Below are 16010 nucleotides of genomic sequence, written 5' to 3' on the forward strand. Positions count from 1 at the left end.
ATATTTTGACAATTTACATGATTGTTTTCATTTTAATGCAACGATGCAATCATCTTTCTTTTTCTGACTATTCGATTTTCATAAAAAGAAATGCAAACATCTATATTTAATCAAAAATTTGTACAAACAGGCAACGATCAGATAATCGTGTAATTTCTTTACATGTATATATTGGGTCATGTTTTATTACGATTCGAGAGGATCCTTCTAAACAGTTTCCTTATTTTAAACGTCTTCCTCGTCGTCGTCCTTTTTTATCTCTTTTGTTGTTTTATTCTATTTAAAAAAATGCTCCGACAGAGCGAGATCGATTTTTTTGTTGAAGGTCAACTTAGGAATTTACTAAATTTTACGTTTCAAACTCGTTTCTAGAATTCCTTAAAATTATGGAAATTATTTCTATGTGTTACAGCTATGCACGAACGCGCGCGAGCGCTTTTCTTGAAAAGGGTGGGGGAAAAATATTTTTCAAGATTATACGATTTTAGACTACTAATATAAATGTATCTTGCAATTGGGAGGAATATTTAATAAAATGAGAGTATTTATATTTTCGTTCAGATTTGATCTATTAAATATATTTAAAATCGGTCATTTTATAGAAAAAATTTATACGAAGTTTTCGATTAGATTTAACGTTCACACGATCAGGTGAGTGCACAAAAATGATTTTGCGCATGCGTAGTAAAAAAAGCACTCTCGTTGGCTATTGTCTTTTTAGAGGTAAATTTACAACAGACAAATTTCTAATAATGAAATATATTTTTAATAATTGAATGTTCGCAAAAAATATAAAGTAATAAATAAATAGAATAACAAACAATTATTCATTGCAATGATAATTAATAGAATAAAATTACGATTGTAATAGAGATCATATATATACTTATGATCTCCATTATATATATATTCGTCTATTAATAATTATTACAATTTTATTTAGCACATGTATAAACATTGATATTTACATATTATTTAAATCAGCGGTACATAAAATCCGTAACGCAAATAATTCTTGTATCAGAGATAAAAATAGTATTCATTTCATTTTAAACATAATAATTTAATTAATAAATAATATCAATGAGGTATTCAGTACTGTAATTTTGAAAACATTTGATAGAGATTTAATCGAATCCAAATGTTTCCGTTCCAAAGAAGAAATAATAAATATTTGCTGATATAAATGCAATAATTTAACACGCCGCTGATCTAAATGAATAAAAATAGTTTACAATGACACATATTAACGCTTTTATTGAATATCAAAACAGTTTTAAATTGTATAAAAATTAAGCAAATTACGCTTACTAAAGATTTATTTTTAATTCAACATTTATAATAGAATAGTTAATATGAGATTCACATGATTACACAAATTGTGTATATATAAATTAAAGAAATTTATTGAGTTTCTAAAAATAACTTTGTCTATAAAAAGAAGTAAAAAAATGACAAGCCCTATTTTGAACACTTTTATCAAATATCTTTCTCAACACTCTGTTCTCACAATTGATTTTATTTTTATTCATTTCTTTTTGTTTTTAATGCTCCACAAATCCGGTTGCCGTTGTTATTATTTTGAGCGAGTATTATTAATTAATTAAATAGGAATATATTTGGACTAGAATAATTTTTTAATGAGAGAAATCTTTTACAAAATTAATATATAATTGATATAATTACAAGTTATCAATTACTCGTTGCACTTACGACAAGGATATTAAAGTAATTGATAATAATATAATTATATATGATATTTGGAGCTGTGAAGCATTTGTCTTTATCTCGTATGTGTATGTGTATGTATGAATGATAGTGTGTGTTTTTATGTGTATACAAATGTAATTTTTTAAATTTAATAAGTTCTAAGGAATAGAAATTGTGTACATATGAATATTTTTTTTCAATTGATATTTTACAATGAAATATTGCCAGGTATACTATATTGTCCTTTCCTGGAATGTGAATCAACTGCTCTGACAGCAAAGTAATAATTGTTACCTTCTGAAAACTAAAATATTTACGATTTATAACTTTTTAACTAATATTTAAACAATTTGAAATAATATTCCCATTATCGCACATATCTCTATTATATTATTTTCTATTATTAATTATTATTTACCTGAGTAAGAGTACAAGCCATAGGCAGTGGTAGAGCTCGAACGTCACCAACTTTTTTCCAAAGATTCGTACTAGGAGATACACCTGCGACTTCTTGATAAGCATACAATTGGTAACTAACTATATCTGCGTATTTATCCGAAAGTGTCATATTCCACGATAACACTATACCTAGAAAATATAAAACATCATTTAATGATTATTTTTATAAATTAGTTTTTATAAAATAAATTTGTGTAGCACTACATAAAATACATACCATTTGCAACTTTGGATATTTTCAAAGAAGGAGCTGGTGGAGGCAATTTTGTATGAGGAGTAATGTTATACTGAGGAGATTCTGGAAGAGGTGCCGGGTGCTAAAATAAATATGATAATATTTAAATTAGTTCATTTATATTGTAATAATAAATCTTCCCGAGAAAATAACAAATTTTATCTTTGAATAACTCACTCTTTTTGGTTGTATATTTGTAGGAACAGCCGGTGTTGTGAGTACGCGTACAGTACCATTTGCATTTGTTGAAATGCCTAAATAAGAAAAAAGAGAAAAAGAAAATCTACTGATGTTAACTAAATAGAAATATGATAATGTTAATACTATTTACCAGTTTTATATGCAACTGTTGTAAATGGTGGTCTGTTACATGAACTTACTACTGGTCTTATCTGAAAATTATGTAATTAGAAACTTTATTTTCACATATCTTTTTAATTCAATTTAGAGAATTTTATTAATAAATATATTGTTATACTTGATTAGAATTTGATGTTATTAATAATTGTCTTCCTGGAACAACTCCACCTTGCATTACGTATGCTAATCTAGGTGCATTCATATTGTTCTGTCAAAAGAAATACAGCTTTAAATATCTTTTACATATCATGATTAAGATGGTATGTATAAGAACATAAATTTACTTACTACTAAAGCAGTTGGTGTTGGATGACTTGCTGTATGAACCACCCTGATGCTAGGTTGAGATATAGCTACATTCGCAGGGATTGTTTGAATTACTCTAGGAAAATTGTTCGATGTCTTCGGTTTAATATTTACTAAATTATCTGTGTTTTTGATCACATTTGGTATGTTTATTGTAGCTATAAAGAATAGACAGACAATAGATTATACAATTATCATATAATAAAACATCTATATTTTTCCATATATTTCCATATGTAAATATTTTGAAACATACATTTATTTTTTTCCTCTTCATCCGTTAAATCAATGAGATCATTAGTATTTGTTTTGGAAACATTCGTTGTTGTACTTTGTCGACTTGTCTGTTGTTGCGGAACTTTTCCATTTAGCATTACAGTTTGTGGCGATAATGGCTGTTGTGGCTATTAAATTAATTGTCAAATATTTATATATTATTGTAAATACTTATATTATTAATCTAATAATATTTATGATACATACAGTTGGCAATATTTGTTGAATACTATTGGTTGGATTTTGCAGACTTATAGAATGTTGAGATTCGACAGGTTTAGACATAACTAAAGCCGCTGGAGTCACAGCAGGAATTAATGTAGGAGGTTGTACTGTACTGTGCGATATAGTAACAGGTTGTTGAGCGACTATGGGTATCTCAATTTTTCTTGGAGATCTTACTTTTATTCCTTTTCTTTGATTCAGTGAATTTGTTTCATTGACTATAGGAGTAAGTGTAGGTGGTATATTTATACATTTTATTGGAGGATTTTGTTGTAATTGTCTTAAACTTTGTATTCCATGATCCTATATAATATTTATTAAATAAATAAATAAATAAATAAATAAAAAGTAATAGATTAAAATAAACAGATTAACGATAATAGTAATATATTACCGTAATAAAGTTAACTTGTAATCCAACAGATCGATTAATCTTTATCGGTACCACTGGTTTATCATTATTTGCCCGTCTATCAGCCATATTACGATTTAAAACCATTTCAAAATCCTTTAGTTGCTTTGCTAATTGTTGACACCTAGTTCGCGTTGCTTCTTGATTTTTTTCAGATATTTTTGCTTGTTCTCTTAATCTTCCAATTTCACCACGCATTGCTACGGCTTCTACAATTTTTTGTAATAATAGTTCTTCCAATTCCTAAAACATGTGTTTTATATATATATCGATCACATATTTAGATTAACATATTTCATTATAAGAGAATATTGAAATAACTTACTTCTTGCTTTAATTTAGGTAGTTTTTCCTTAACATTCCTTCTAAATAATTTACTTATATAATTAAGACTTCCTATATCATTTGTTTCTTCTTTGTGTGAGGTAACATCTTCAACTTTAGAACTTTTGAGTTTTTTCATATTACCATTAACAGTTAAATCAATCTCAGTAGAATGACGTTTTAAAGAAGAAGGAGAAAGAGGTTGCACATCCTGATTAATTTTATGATTTAAAATTAAATTTTTATCAGAATTATCACTAGAATCTATATCGCTATCCTGAGCTAACAACTTTTTTCTTATTATTTCTTCTGCATTTTTAGCAGTTTTTCTTTTCTGTCGTCCTTCTATACATGAAACAATTATTCTATTAAATGTATGTACCTTAAATCGTATTAAAATAATATTACTCTATATTAAAGAATAGTATTCATACCATGCTTTTCTTGAATAGTATCTTGTTCCAAGATGGTCATCTTCCTCGATCGTCTTCTTTTTCGTTGCGGTCTCGAAATTTCAACGATATTTTCTTCATTCCCATTATTTATATCTTTATCAACCGACGGCTCTGATGATGTGCCTATACTTGTTGTTAAAGAACTTTCATCAACAGAAATTGCAGACTCGTTAATATCATTATTGTTCACATTTATAGCTTCCGACGTTGATTGATGAATTGTGTACTTATCATTGTTTTCAAAGCTTTTTGATAAATTCAATTTTTCATTTTGCTTTTTTATTAAAGTATTATTATCTGATGAATTTGAAGTTTGATCTAAATTGATTTCATCATCTAATACCTTTTTATTACATTTATCGTTACTAACTTTTTGATCATTTTTAAAAGACTCTTGATTAAATTCCTGGCGTTTACTAGCTATAGTTGTTTCTGTCTTATTAACTTTTTTTTTATCCTCGGAATATTCATCAATTGTTGAACAATCGTCCGAAGTTGAACTTAATGCTTTCTTATTAATAAAGACATCCGTATTACAATTGCTACTCAGTATTTTCTCATTCTTATTTAGCATTGAATCTTGTTTGTCATCTCGACATTGATCATTTTCTTTACTAATATCTTCTTCTTCGTTTTGATCTCCAATACTTTTTTGATTGCTCTCTTTATATTCATTTTTCTCTTTCAAAGAAGATTTATCTTTTTCTTTGCTAATTGAATTGCTTAAATTATCAGCTAATCTGTTATCATCACAATTGTATTTACTAGTATTACAAGTCCCACTTTTCGTTTTCGTTAATTTATCGGTTTTACTTTTCGTTTTAGTAGAACTATTAATTGATTCATTATTACATTTCTCCCCAGTCGATTTATCATTATTATTACTATTTAGAACTAGATTATTTGTTTCTCCTAAACTCGATTTCCAAACCTCCGCTTCTTCTTCATTATCAGTGTTTAGATCTTTCCTTTCACTATTATCTACTTCATTATGGGATTGTTGTTTTTTATTAGATTCTTCATCACTACTATTCTTATCTATGTAGAATAGCAAAAATTAGAAAAAGCATGAACGTCATTGTTGAGAATATTTTCATTAAACAAATCATCGAATATTCATATCAATTGAAAAAAATAATAATTCTTTCCTAATCAAACATTTATTCCAATGCTTAGGTAAAACAAAAACAAAAAGAAATAGAAATATATACATAATTTCAACTCACCCTTATCTTTCGTCTCTTTATCACATAGCTTAGGATTTGTAGATGGTAGAATAATGTCTTCTGCTTCAGCTTCGTCATCAGAAAGTCTTAAACGTAAACTATCATCAGACAATGCTTCTTCTTCCTCTCCGTCTTCTGCCGTCCCATATAAAAGTTCATCTTCTTTTTGTCTTGACAATTCATCCGCATTTAGAATATCAGCGGTGTGTGCATGATCAGTTGCAATGGATGTAGAATCATTTAGTGTATCATTTCTTAATGTCTCCATTATTTAAAGAAAGGCAGTACATAAAGAGATAAATGTCACAGCAGTCCCATTTATTATTTTACAGTTTACTCTCTTATCTGCGAATAATCCAATTATACTACATCATTAATTATTAATTATAATTATAAATATTATTATTATTTACAATGTTTATAATAATTTCTTCCCGCAAGAGTAAAGAAAATAATTAAACTTAAGATTCTAATAGTATTCACTATTTTGTTTATTTATTAAATCATAAATATATAAATAATTTCAATCTATGGTCAACATATTTTCACATACATAATAATATTACAATAATATATATAAATATATATAATTATTAATAATAAACGTATTAATATAAATTTGTAAATTATACTCCATTAAAGCTAAGAAAATATTTATATTCTTAAGAAAAATGCAAAAAATATAACAATGTTACAATTATATTAACAAATGACAAATGATACTTAAATGTAATAAATTAAATTGATAACAGCTCGCCATCAAAATTTGAACGAATATTTCAGTAAAATTTTCAAGTACTTTTTTTGAATGATTGAAATTATTTAAGGAAAACAAATGAGAGAGAGAGAGAGAGAGAGAGAGACAAAAAATATATTAAAAAACATTTAGAAATAGAAACTAGATCTTTAAATTCACCTAATCCACTTGAATAACTGTAAATAATTCCAGTTAGTTGCGTGACAATCATTTAATCTTAATCACATTTCACTGATATAATAAACATTGAATGTCATTTTTTTTATACGATGCCGCGTTAAAAAAAACATTGTTTGTGTAACCCATAAATTGTTTTCCATTCTCATTCATATATTAGAATAAAAATTGAGGGAACTCTCGCGATACATTAAGAAACGAAATAAAATATAAAAATTGTTATAATTATTGTAAAATTATTATTTTAATTAAATAGTACTGAAAAAGAAGGAATAATAACACACGTTATTTTACGCATGTTTATGTACACAACTCTACGTACTAATGAAAGAGAAATCGATGAATGAAACCGCGAAAAAGAAAGAGAGAAAGAGAGAAAACAAAAATATCCGTTAATAATCACTAAAAACGAACATATTGAGTAGAAAGTTGGCATGAGTTTAATATTTTCGAAGAATCAGATCAATGCTCACCGCACGATGTCACCACTTATGTCATTTCATGACTCGCGCGGGAAAAAACGTTAGGCAGACAATTTTGTTTCATTTGTTTTCAAATGGCTGACTTAAGTGTCATTTAAGAAAATATAAAATATATATATATATATATATATATTTATATAAATATATATATAGAAGTAAATCGTACTGATAATAAGTGATATTTATAGACAAATATCAATTAGGGTATTTAAGATAATCGAATGTTTAATATTAAAGGGCCCTTACAGTCAACTGGTTGTTATACTCTCGACCCTGGCCCATAAATAGTGGAATTTACAAGATGGCGGACCAACAATACATACAGTATTCAATTCTTAACTAAAAACTAATATTAATCAGCCGTAATACATTTGGCGAACAATAGGCAACCAGACCTACCGTAAACCAAAAGAAATTGATTTATTTCGCGTTTGACTGTCCTTAACATCTATGGCGCATTAAAAAAATAAAAGAATAAAAAAATAACACTTTTGATCACAGCAACATATCAAAACGCACGGTTTCGTTGAGAGAATCATACAAGACGAATATCGCGCGTCATTAATTAACATTAACGAATTGCGAATAATTCGTTTTGATGTATGACTTAGATATTATTTATCGATGTATACTAATCAAATCGATTAGCACATTAAGTGTTTCGAAAATGTGCCTAATCTGTATCGAAAATACTCTATTATTTGGTGGATTTTGATAATATTGTAACGTAAATCACTGAACCTAGGCCCCGAGATGTGTCCCGACGAAATAATCCGAAGATGCACGAACTCGATTTCATCGTAGTAGCTTTACGTATTGCGTCATGGAGGGGGATACATCCATCCCGATGTAAATAAAGATGTCCCAAAAAGAATCATTTCTCTTTCGAAAATATGTTGCTCCTTTCATTTGTTTTCTGTTTTCTCTTTTTGTAGACTCTTGATAGTATTGCTTGAACTTGTAGACCGGTTTACAGCAGACATTCATTTGAACATTACTTTTCTTCTTTCATACACACGTTTCACTAATTTCTAATATTTTATATTTTTTTTTTTTACATTTGTTAATATTAGCATTTGTTCTATCAGTTCAAACATTCATTTAGTTTCAAAATAAAACTATTATTAGTCGAAATATAATAAAAAATTTGCATAACGCTTGCAATTGTTTTTTTGATTAAACATTTATCTAATGTTTTTTTTTAAATGCATAAATAACAAATTATACAGATTAGATAACATGTAAATATAAAATATCAAGCATGTATGTGTATGTGTGTGTGTGTGCGTATTTTATAATCTAAATTTTCTATTGATACATATTCATCTCTACATGTATAATACTATAATACTATTAAATTTGCAAAATATTAGTTAAGACATTCAAAATTGAATGATCTTTGAAAATAATTTAACGCTACGATCGTAATGATTTTTAATTAAAATAAAATAATTAATTATTCGTTTTTAATTAAAAATAATTATTTATTAACATAATTATTGTTACTTTTTAACCTAACAAAACCGACACGTACTCTTTATTGAACGGTCCATGAATAACCCCACCCTCGTACATTCTGCGCCTTTTGATAAGGCCAACGTGCGCTGTACTAGTAGTACAATATTTGAGCTCTATAGTGGGAGAAATCATGTGATTATTCGCCAAATATTCGATCGATTTGCGCTTCTATATTTCGATTTAAACTTTGATTATATAATTTTTATATCCAACCTACAAATATCTATTTTTTTGTTAATTAAACATTTATTCAAATTTGTTATTTATTTCAGCTCTAAATACGTTGCCCTGTTACATATGCAATCGATATGATGTATCGATAGTGTATAATCGATGTAGTACATCTAATAGTTTCATTTTAAACAAAAAAACAACTAAAAATTATTATAACAAAATTCGTATACAAAAATGTTTAAAAAAATAAATTTATTTTAAGTATCACGATAATTGTAATTACGTAATTACAATGCTTTGCTATTAAAAGACACTATTCGATATAATTCCTATAATTATGTTTCATCGGAAGTAAATTAGAATAATAATAGATAGTTGAATTTAATGTTTTAGTTTGAAAATGAAACAAAATATCATCATGTCAACCATTTCGTAGAAGACAACAAGATGGCGTTTTGATGAATTCTAAAATGGTTGCTTTTGAAGTCTAATAGTAATAGTTGCTATTAGTCCTACATATGTATACATATAGTCATGCATATAGTTGTTTGATTATATAGCAATGTATATATGTGCATGACTATGATTAGAGGCATTGTGACCGGACTTGGGACTCAAGGCCCATAGTCACTGGCGGCTCTTAATTCGTTTGATAAAAAAGTAAATACCATTGAGATTATTGTTAGTAAAGTTTTAGAAATAAAATTAACGTGATCGTTATTAAATATTGTTACAATATTGTAATAGATATATTAATATGTTATAATCAGCAAGAGTTTACAATAAAAATTATTTTTGAAAAATACAAAAATTTGGAATAGGTTAATGTACTCCATCGACACTTGTACCCAACCATAACCATTCCGATTATGTTATAGTGATTATTTTAAAAATGGAGGATACCATTTATATTAGTATTAGAAATCATGTGTTATATGTTAACTTACGTCACGATATTGGGTAGTAGATTGTAGTCAATGATGCACATATAATCTGCGTTTAGAAAACGTATGTTTATAACAAATATCCCAGGAACGAAGACACACTTCTATACCTCTTTATCATATAACTGCAATGTTGCACTTCGAGGAAATAACATGCGACGTTGCCGCTTCTTCTCGTACGTACATAATATTTTCAAATCTTCCTTTTATTAAATATTTAATATATGTAAATCTTCAATTAATCTGGTAAAGAATGTATTAATTGACGTGTAAGTGTCATATTGATGTTATGTAATTAATATATGCCAGTTTTTCCATACATTTTATCAAGCAACGCAATGTTTCTACTCGCGCATGCGTACAAATTCTCACAACCTCTTCTACATTTTAGTCGAATCCTAAAAGTTTTTTTGGAGTTTACATACATTTCGATTGAATCTTTTTTTCTTTTTCACCATACGTGGACCCACTCCTATCTTAATTTCATGTTCTAAGGAATACATTATAATGTTAATATTTCTTTTCATCTTCCTTGTATGTTTTCTTAAACAGGAAAGATAACTCGCATACTGGATTACACGACAAGAATTTGGAATACTACGTTTAATAGCTTTCGTATACAATCGTTTTCTATATTTATACGTATTTCCTATGATTAATATTAATAATACATTTCTATTATTAGACTTTTTTTAGGTTCATATGGATATGTATAAGATACAATAAAATGAAGAGACATATATTAATGCATTATAAACATGTATCAAAGAGAATATATAAATAAATTGACTAAATCGCGGCAATGAATATATTATTTTCCCCATTTTGTATTACAAATTGTACAAATATCGATCATATAAAAAAATGAAGAAATACAAATTAAAATCTTAAAGTTAGTTCTTTTTCTCTGATCTATTTGATGAAAGAATTATAGAAACACGAAACTGCAAAAGAAAAAAGGGATAAAGAGTTTATTCACTTTATTTTTTAGGTAGCCATTTTTTGTGTGGTTATTACGTAAAAAATATGCTAAACATCTAAGACGCGTGCGTTAAAAGTTACTGATATAAGATATAGTAAAACTAATCTAATTACTTACGTTAAAAATACTTCTAAAGAAAAATATTACTATTGAAACACTAAATGCTAATATTTGTTTAATTTTTACAGATATGATTAAACGATAACCAAAAATATTTCAGGAATGTGAGCCGAAAATTTTCTACACGCACAACAAATAGTTACTTACATGGATTTATAAATGTTTCTCAAACACATACACATGTAGGCATACTCTAATTCCAAATTATTAAGTATAATTAACGAATATGTTAAAAAATACTTGAATATTAGAGCATAAAAAGAAATTATATGAAAAAAATTATTAATAAACCATGCTTGTTAATCTGAAAGTAAACTTTGGGTTCTAGTAATCATAAATTTATTTAAAAAACAAGAAAGAATCAATTTACATACATAATAGAATCCATATGAATATAAATAATGACTTTTTATCTTTCATGTAAATGTGTAATACACATGTGAAAAGTTAACTATTAAATTAATTATGTAAATAAAAATGAATAAACATGTTGTAAAGTTAACTATTAAAAATTCTTTAAACAATGCTAGGTGAAATAATCGAATTTTTTTGATATATTAATAATGTCTTAGTATTTAATTATATTGGTTAATTACAATTTTTTACAAAAAGGATTTTATTAATTTATTATGTTGAGTCGATAGGAATGAATAATTTTCAAAATATTAATGTTTTTATATTTACTTTATTTCAGTATATCATTCTATCGAGCTTAGTCAATTAAATTCATATATACAAATATAGATTATTGCATATTTATACATACTTATGACATTCGATAAGAAATAAATTACATTTTCACGCGTAATTTTTTACTTAAATTACGCAATAGCAATATTTTTATATCGTAAATATAATCTGTAAAATTTTAATGCAACATATTTCAAACGATCTAATAGAAAATAAATTATATTGTAAGTCATTTACGTTATTAAAAAAATATGTGCTTTAATTATCGTTTTAAATAGATTCTTTTTCTTTCAATTTTTTCTCATATTCTTTTTTGTCTCTCTTCTTTTAAACCAAATTTAATACAAATATATAATTAATTGTAGTTTTTTAGCGCACGTTACTGTTTGTTATATAATTTCTTGTTACTTAATCTTATTAATAAAATAAATTTCATTTATATCAGATGCAATATTGTTTCAATATATGTTTCTATTTTTTTTTAAGTATTCTTTCTTTTCTTTTCTTTACATGCTTTTTGACTTTACTTTTCCTCTTCTCAGCTTGTTGTTCTTTGATAGCTTTTTTCCGAGCCTATAAAAACAAATTCATAAAAAAATGATTGTTGTATAATTAAATTAACAAATGTAAAAACATTTAATTCATATACAAAAAAGAATAAAAAAATGAACTCTTTGATTACGGTATGTTCAGAAATGAAACACGACAATAGCGTTTTGTCCGTTATAGGCACTCAGTCAACAATGTTAACATGTTGAGCGCGGAGCTGATTGTGCTCTATTTTCTGTTCAGGTTGCAAACGACGATCATTCGATGGGATATTCTGTTACATATTTAAAAAAGCACTACAAACGAATCGCAGTAACAAATTGGTGATTACTGCTTAAGTAACACTATAACGACGGGACGTCTAATTAGGATTCTTTTGTTTGGCGCCAGCAAGACTGACTCAGATCATTTTGCTTGTCGCTGACGGTTTTTCGACTCCATAAGACTTAACATTAAATTTGTTTTCTTAATTCTTTTGTTTTATGCATGACCCCAACATTACATCACCGACATTTACTCAACAGTTTTGCGCATGATACCAAGTAGTGCTTTACGTCGTCATAATGTTAACAATAAATGAATATATCATGTTAAGCGCTATGTCAGTCCCCGTGAGGCCCAACAGTCAACTTTCCATTCAAGCAGAGTCAGTTTCTAGAGGACGACAATGAACTTTTTGTTTAGGTGATCGTGGCTTATCTTTGCTTTCATCTTTTCTTTAATAATTTTTTCAATTTTCTTTTGTTTACACCGAATATACATTCTACTTATTTTACATTAGTTGCATCTTTCGCATAGTTCAAGCACACAATCGCACATTTGTCATTGCAATGTTGTGTTACTTCCTAAGTTAATATATAACCGGGTATTCTACCGAATGATCGTCGCTTGTCGCCTGAACGGAAAGCAAAACAAAATCAGCTTCGCACTTAACGTGTAATAGATAAAATAAATAAATAACCTTTTTACTCTCCGGACTTTCATTACGAGGACGTGCGGAATTAGTAAATTTTTTTTCATTTTCTTTGCTATCGTTGTCTGAATTCACATTACTCGAACATATACTTTCATCATCACTACTGTCTGTTCCTTCTTCTTCTTCTTCTTCTCCATTATTGCCTGTGATACTTTTCTTAGATTTTTTGGCTATAACTTCAGGTGTTTTATTAGGTTTGGACAAATCTGCTTTCAATCCTATTAATGTTTTATAAATCAAATCTTCTTTCTTTGTTTTAGCAAGTTTTATATCTCGTTCTACATCAATCACTTGATCTAATCTTTGTGGTATATAAGCTTGTTTGAAAACTTGCTCGTTTATTTCTTGTTCTGGATAATTTTCTTGATCTATTCTTTCATGTACTTGGCTTGACATTATATTTAAATACTCATCCATGTTATTTTCATTCACTGTTGGATCCGTTATGAAGTCAAACAATGCTTTTACAGACATTACGCATACGTCATTTTTCTTAAAATACTCTAAAAAAAAATATAAATGATTACATTAATATTGGAATTAATTATAAAACATTTGACTTAGTATTTATTTCTAGACTAACCACTAATATTTGTACAATCTTTTCGAAGAAATTCGAGAGCCATAGGATGATCGTGTTCGACCGATTGAGATACATCTATTAGTACAAGAGATCCATCGCGATAGAGCATATTGTATTCACTTAAATCAGCATGAACTAATTTACATTTATGATACATTTGCCACATCATTTTGATGCATTCTGTATAAAGTTTTCTATACTTTGAAGCATTGATCTCAGCATCTTTCAATTTAGGCGAAGGCCAACCATTGGTACCAATAAATTCCATTAATAATACATGACTACGTAATCTAATAGGTTTAGGAGCGTTTATACCTGCTTGGTTTATGCGTGTTAAATTTCTAACTTCTTTTTCAGCCCATGTCCTTACCATTTTGCGAGGATTATGACGACAATATCCATGCCGAAAACGAAATTCTCCAGTTACGTATTTATCACGATCTTTGAAACGTAAAATAGAAGTTTTGTATATTTTGATAGCAAATTCATTTCCAGTTTTAGATACCGCATGATAAACATTAGCTTCTTTTCCAGTTGAAATACAGCCATTTATTTCACCTATTATTCCTTGATTTAAGAATTTAAACAATATCATCTTAGTACGAGCATCCATAACTTGTTCGACTGTTGCTCGATCATGTTTATCTTTAGTTCTAATGCGATCCTTATTAATACGTTTGTCAGTTTCTATGAGAAAATTAGCAGCGTGTCCTGGCAGTGATGGACCTTCATATTTTTCCATATTGATCTTATTAGAATAACGACGAAATAATTTGTCATTTGGTTGATAATTAGATATCTTATTGGAAGCAGATTGTGCATTGATACTCCGTGCATTTACATTTTTGACTACATCTTTCCGATTATTTCCAGCATTATCTACATCCCAATCATAATTATCATCACTGAAATAATTTTCTTCGTCATCGCTTTGTGTTAACGTTAAGTCTGCAATATCTTTGACCAGTGTGCATTGAAACGATGGTGCTCCTCTTGATTTAATCGACCTGCTCATAATTAATGAATATCAGAAGTAAATAATTATCAGGAAACTTTAAATATATAATAATATAAAATCAAATATTATTATTTATCAATTTTTGAAGGTTATCAAGAGTAAAATAAAATAATGAAAATTTACGAACGTTATTTCAGTTTCATCAGCATCACTAAATTGTCCTTCATCATATGTTTCGAGCATGATAATAATATCAAACGTATTTATTAAGTAATTTGAAATTTAACTTACAATATTGCAATGTGCTAATGTAATGTATAACTATGAAATAATTTTAAAAAGATTCTAATAACAAACGTTACTTATTTTATGCACACTATATTTAAAATTGAATGAAATTAAGTTTAAAATAATTATATTTCTACTATTGAATATTGTAAACTATTTCATAATGTTACTTTACAGTAACACTAAAGCTATGTACAATAAAGCAAAGGTGTTATATATATATACTTGTAGTGAACACAGAAATCACGGAGCTTAGATAGAAGGAGCACGCACGGCATAGGGCATTTGGTATAAAATGTGTCCCCAAAAACAGCATCAAATAACATGTACATATTTTCACCACCAGAGTAGCGCAATGGGCAAGTAAATCTCTGTGACGTCACACAAATTGAAATTAAAAAATTAAATGTGCCATTAACTATTTATTTCAACATTATTTTTTAATTGTTAATTATTTATTTGAAAATCTGTAAACATTGGAATTGTAGGTTAAGTATAGCTTACTCTGTGTTATAATATTTTTAACCGCTAAATTTAAAAACTGGTTCGAGGCAGTTGCAGCGCACTCTGTAATGAAACTTTATTTGCTCTACTTTTCGGGGACACTTCTGATACTATACGTTCGTGCTCCTTCTATCTAAGCTCCGTGACAGAAATACTGATCCAGTATTCATCGGAGTGAATTACAGCGCCACTCTCTCTACATTATTTATTCTATGACTTTTACGTAGGCGTTTTTTTGTTTACTTTCAACATTTAAAATATATCAAAGTATATGCACAACTGTATTATTGGATTAACTTAAAGTAAGTTATCTAATGTTA

The 16010-nt window shown here is 27.6% G+C and overlaps 2 protein-coding genes and 1 long non-coding RNA gene across 5 annotated transcripts; 1 reads left to right on the forward strand and 2 right to left on the reverse strand.

The window, feature by feature from the left end:
- Nucleotides 1-1230: 1230 nt before the first annotated feature.
- On the reverse strand, nucleotides 1231-10133 carry LOC122524656 (activating transcription factor 7-interacting protein 1). Of its 2 annotated transcripts, none has more exons than XM_043647024.1 (14): nucleotides 10044-10133; nucleotides 5989-6333; nucleotides 4742-5800; nucleotides 4309-4652; nucleotides 3966-4226; nucleotides 3554-3874; nucleotides 3327-3474; nucleotides 3053-3228; nucleotides 2883-2972; nucleotides 2736-2796; nucleotides 2582-2658; nucleotides 2387-2486; nucleotides 2129-2298; nucleotides 1231-2014 (listed from the first exon to the last, which is right to left on the reverse strand). In XM_043647024.1, exons 2-14 carry the CDS (start codon nucleotides 6254-6256, stop codon nucleotides 1919-1921), a joined length of 3171 nt encoding a protein of 1056 aa, XP_043502959.1. In that variant the 5' UTR covers nucleotides 6257-6333; nucleotides 10044-10133; the 3' UTR covers nucleotides 1231-1918. The 2 variants fall into 2 exon arrangements, with proteins under 2 accessions (XP_043502959.1, XP_043502958.1); XM_043647023.1 differs by lacking the exon at nucleotides 10044-10133 and adding an exon at nucleotides 6905-7424.
- Nucleotides 10134-10258: 125 nt separating this feature from the next.
- On the forward strand, nucleotides 10259-10843 carry LOC122524658. Its single transcript, XR_006305596.1, has 2 exons — nucleotides 10259-10655; nucleotides 10737-10843. It is a non-coding gene; the product is annotated as an uncharacterized LOC122524658 (long non-coding RNA).
- A 1298-nt stretch (nucleotides 10844-12141) lies between these two features.
- LOC122524657 (serine/threonine-protein kinase RIO1) lies at nucleotides 12142-15907 on the reverse strand. 2 transcript variants are annotated; one of them, XM_043647025.1, is made up of 4 exons: nucleotides 15412-15907; nucleotides 13941-14947; nucleotides 13343-13860; nucleotides 12142-12405 (listed from the first exon to the last, which is right to left on the reverse strand). In XM_043647025.1, the coding sequence occupies exons 1-4, from the start codon at nucleotides 15516-15518 to the stop codon at nucleotides 12304-12306; spliced, it is 1734 nt and encodes a 577-aa protein (XP_043502960.1). In that variant the 5' UTR covers nucleotides 15519-15907; the 3' UTR covers nucleotides 12142-12303. The 2 variants fall into 2 exon arrangements, with proteins under 2 accessions (XP_043502960.1, XP_043502962.1); XM_043647027.1 differs by lacking the exon at nucleotides 15412-15907 and adding an exon at nucleotides 15086-15399.
- Between the last annotated feature and the right edge of the window lie 103 nt (nucleotides 15908-16010).

Source organism: Polistes fuscatus, unplaced genomic scaffold, assembly GCF_010416935.1.
Source record: "Polistes fuscatus isolate 324 unplaced genomic scaffold, CU_Pfus_HIC Scaffold8, whole genome shotgun sequence".
Classification (NCBI taxonomy): Eukaryota; Metazoa; Arthropoda; class Insecta; order Hymenoptera; family Vespidae; genus Polistes; species Polistes fuscatus.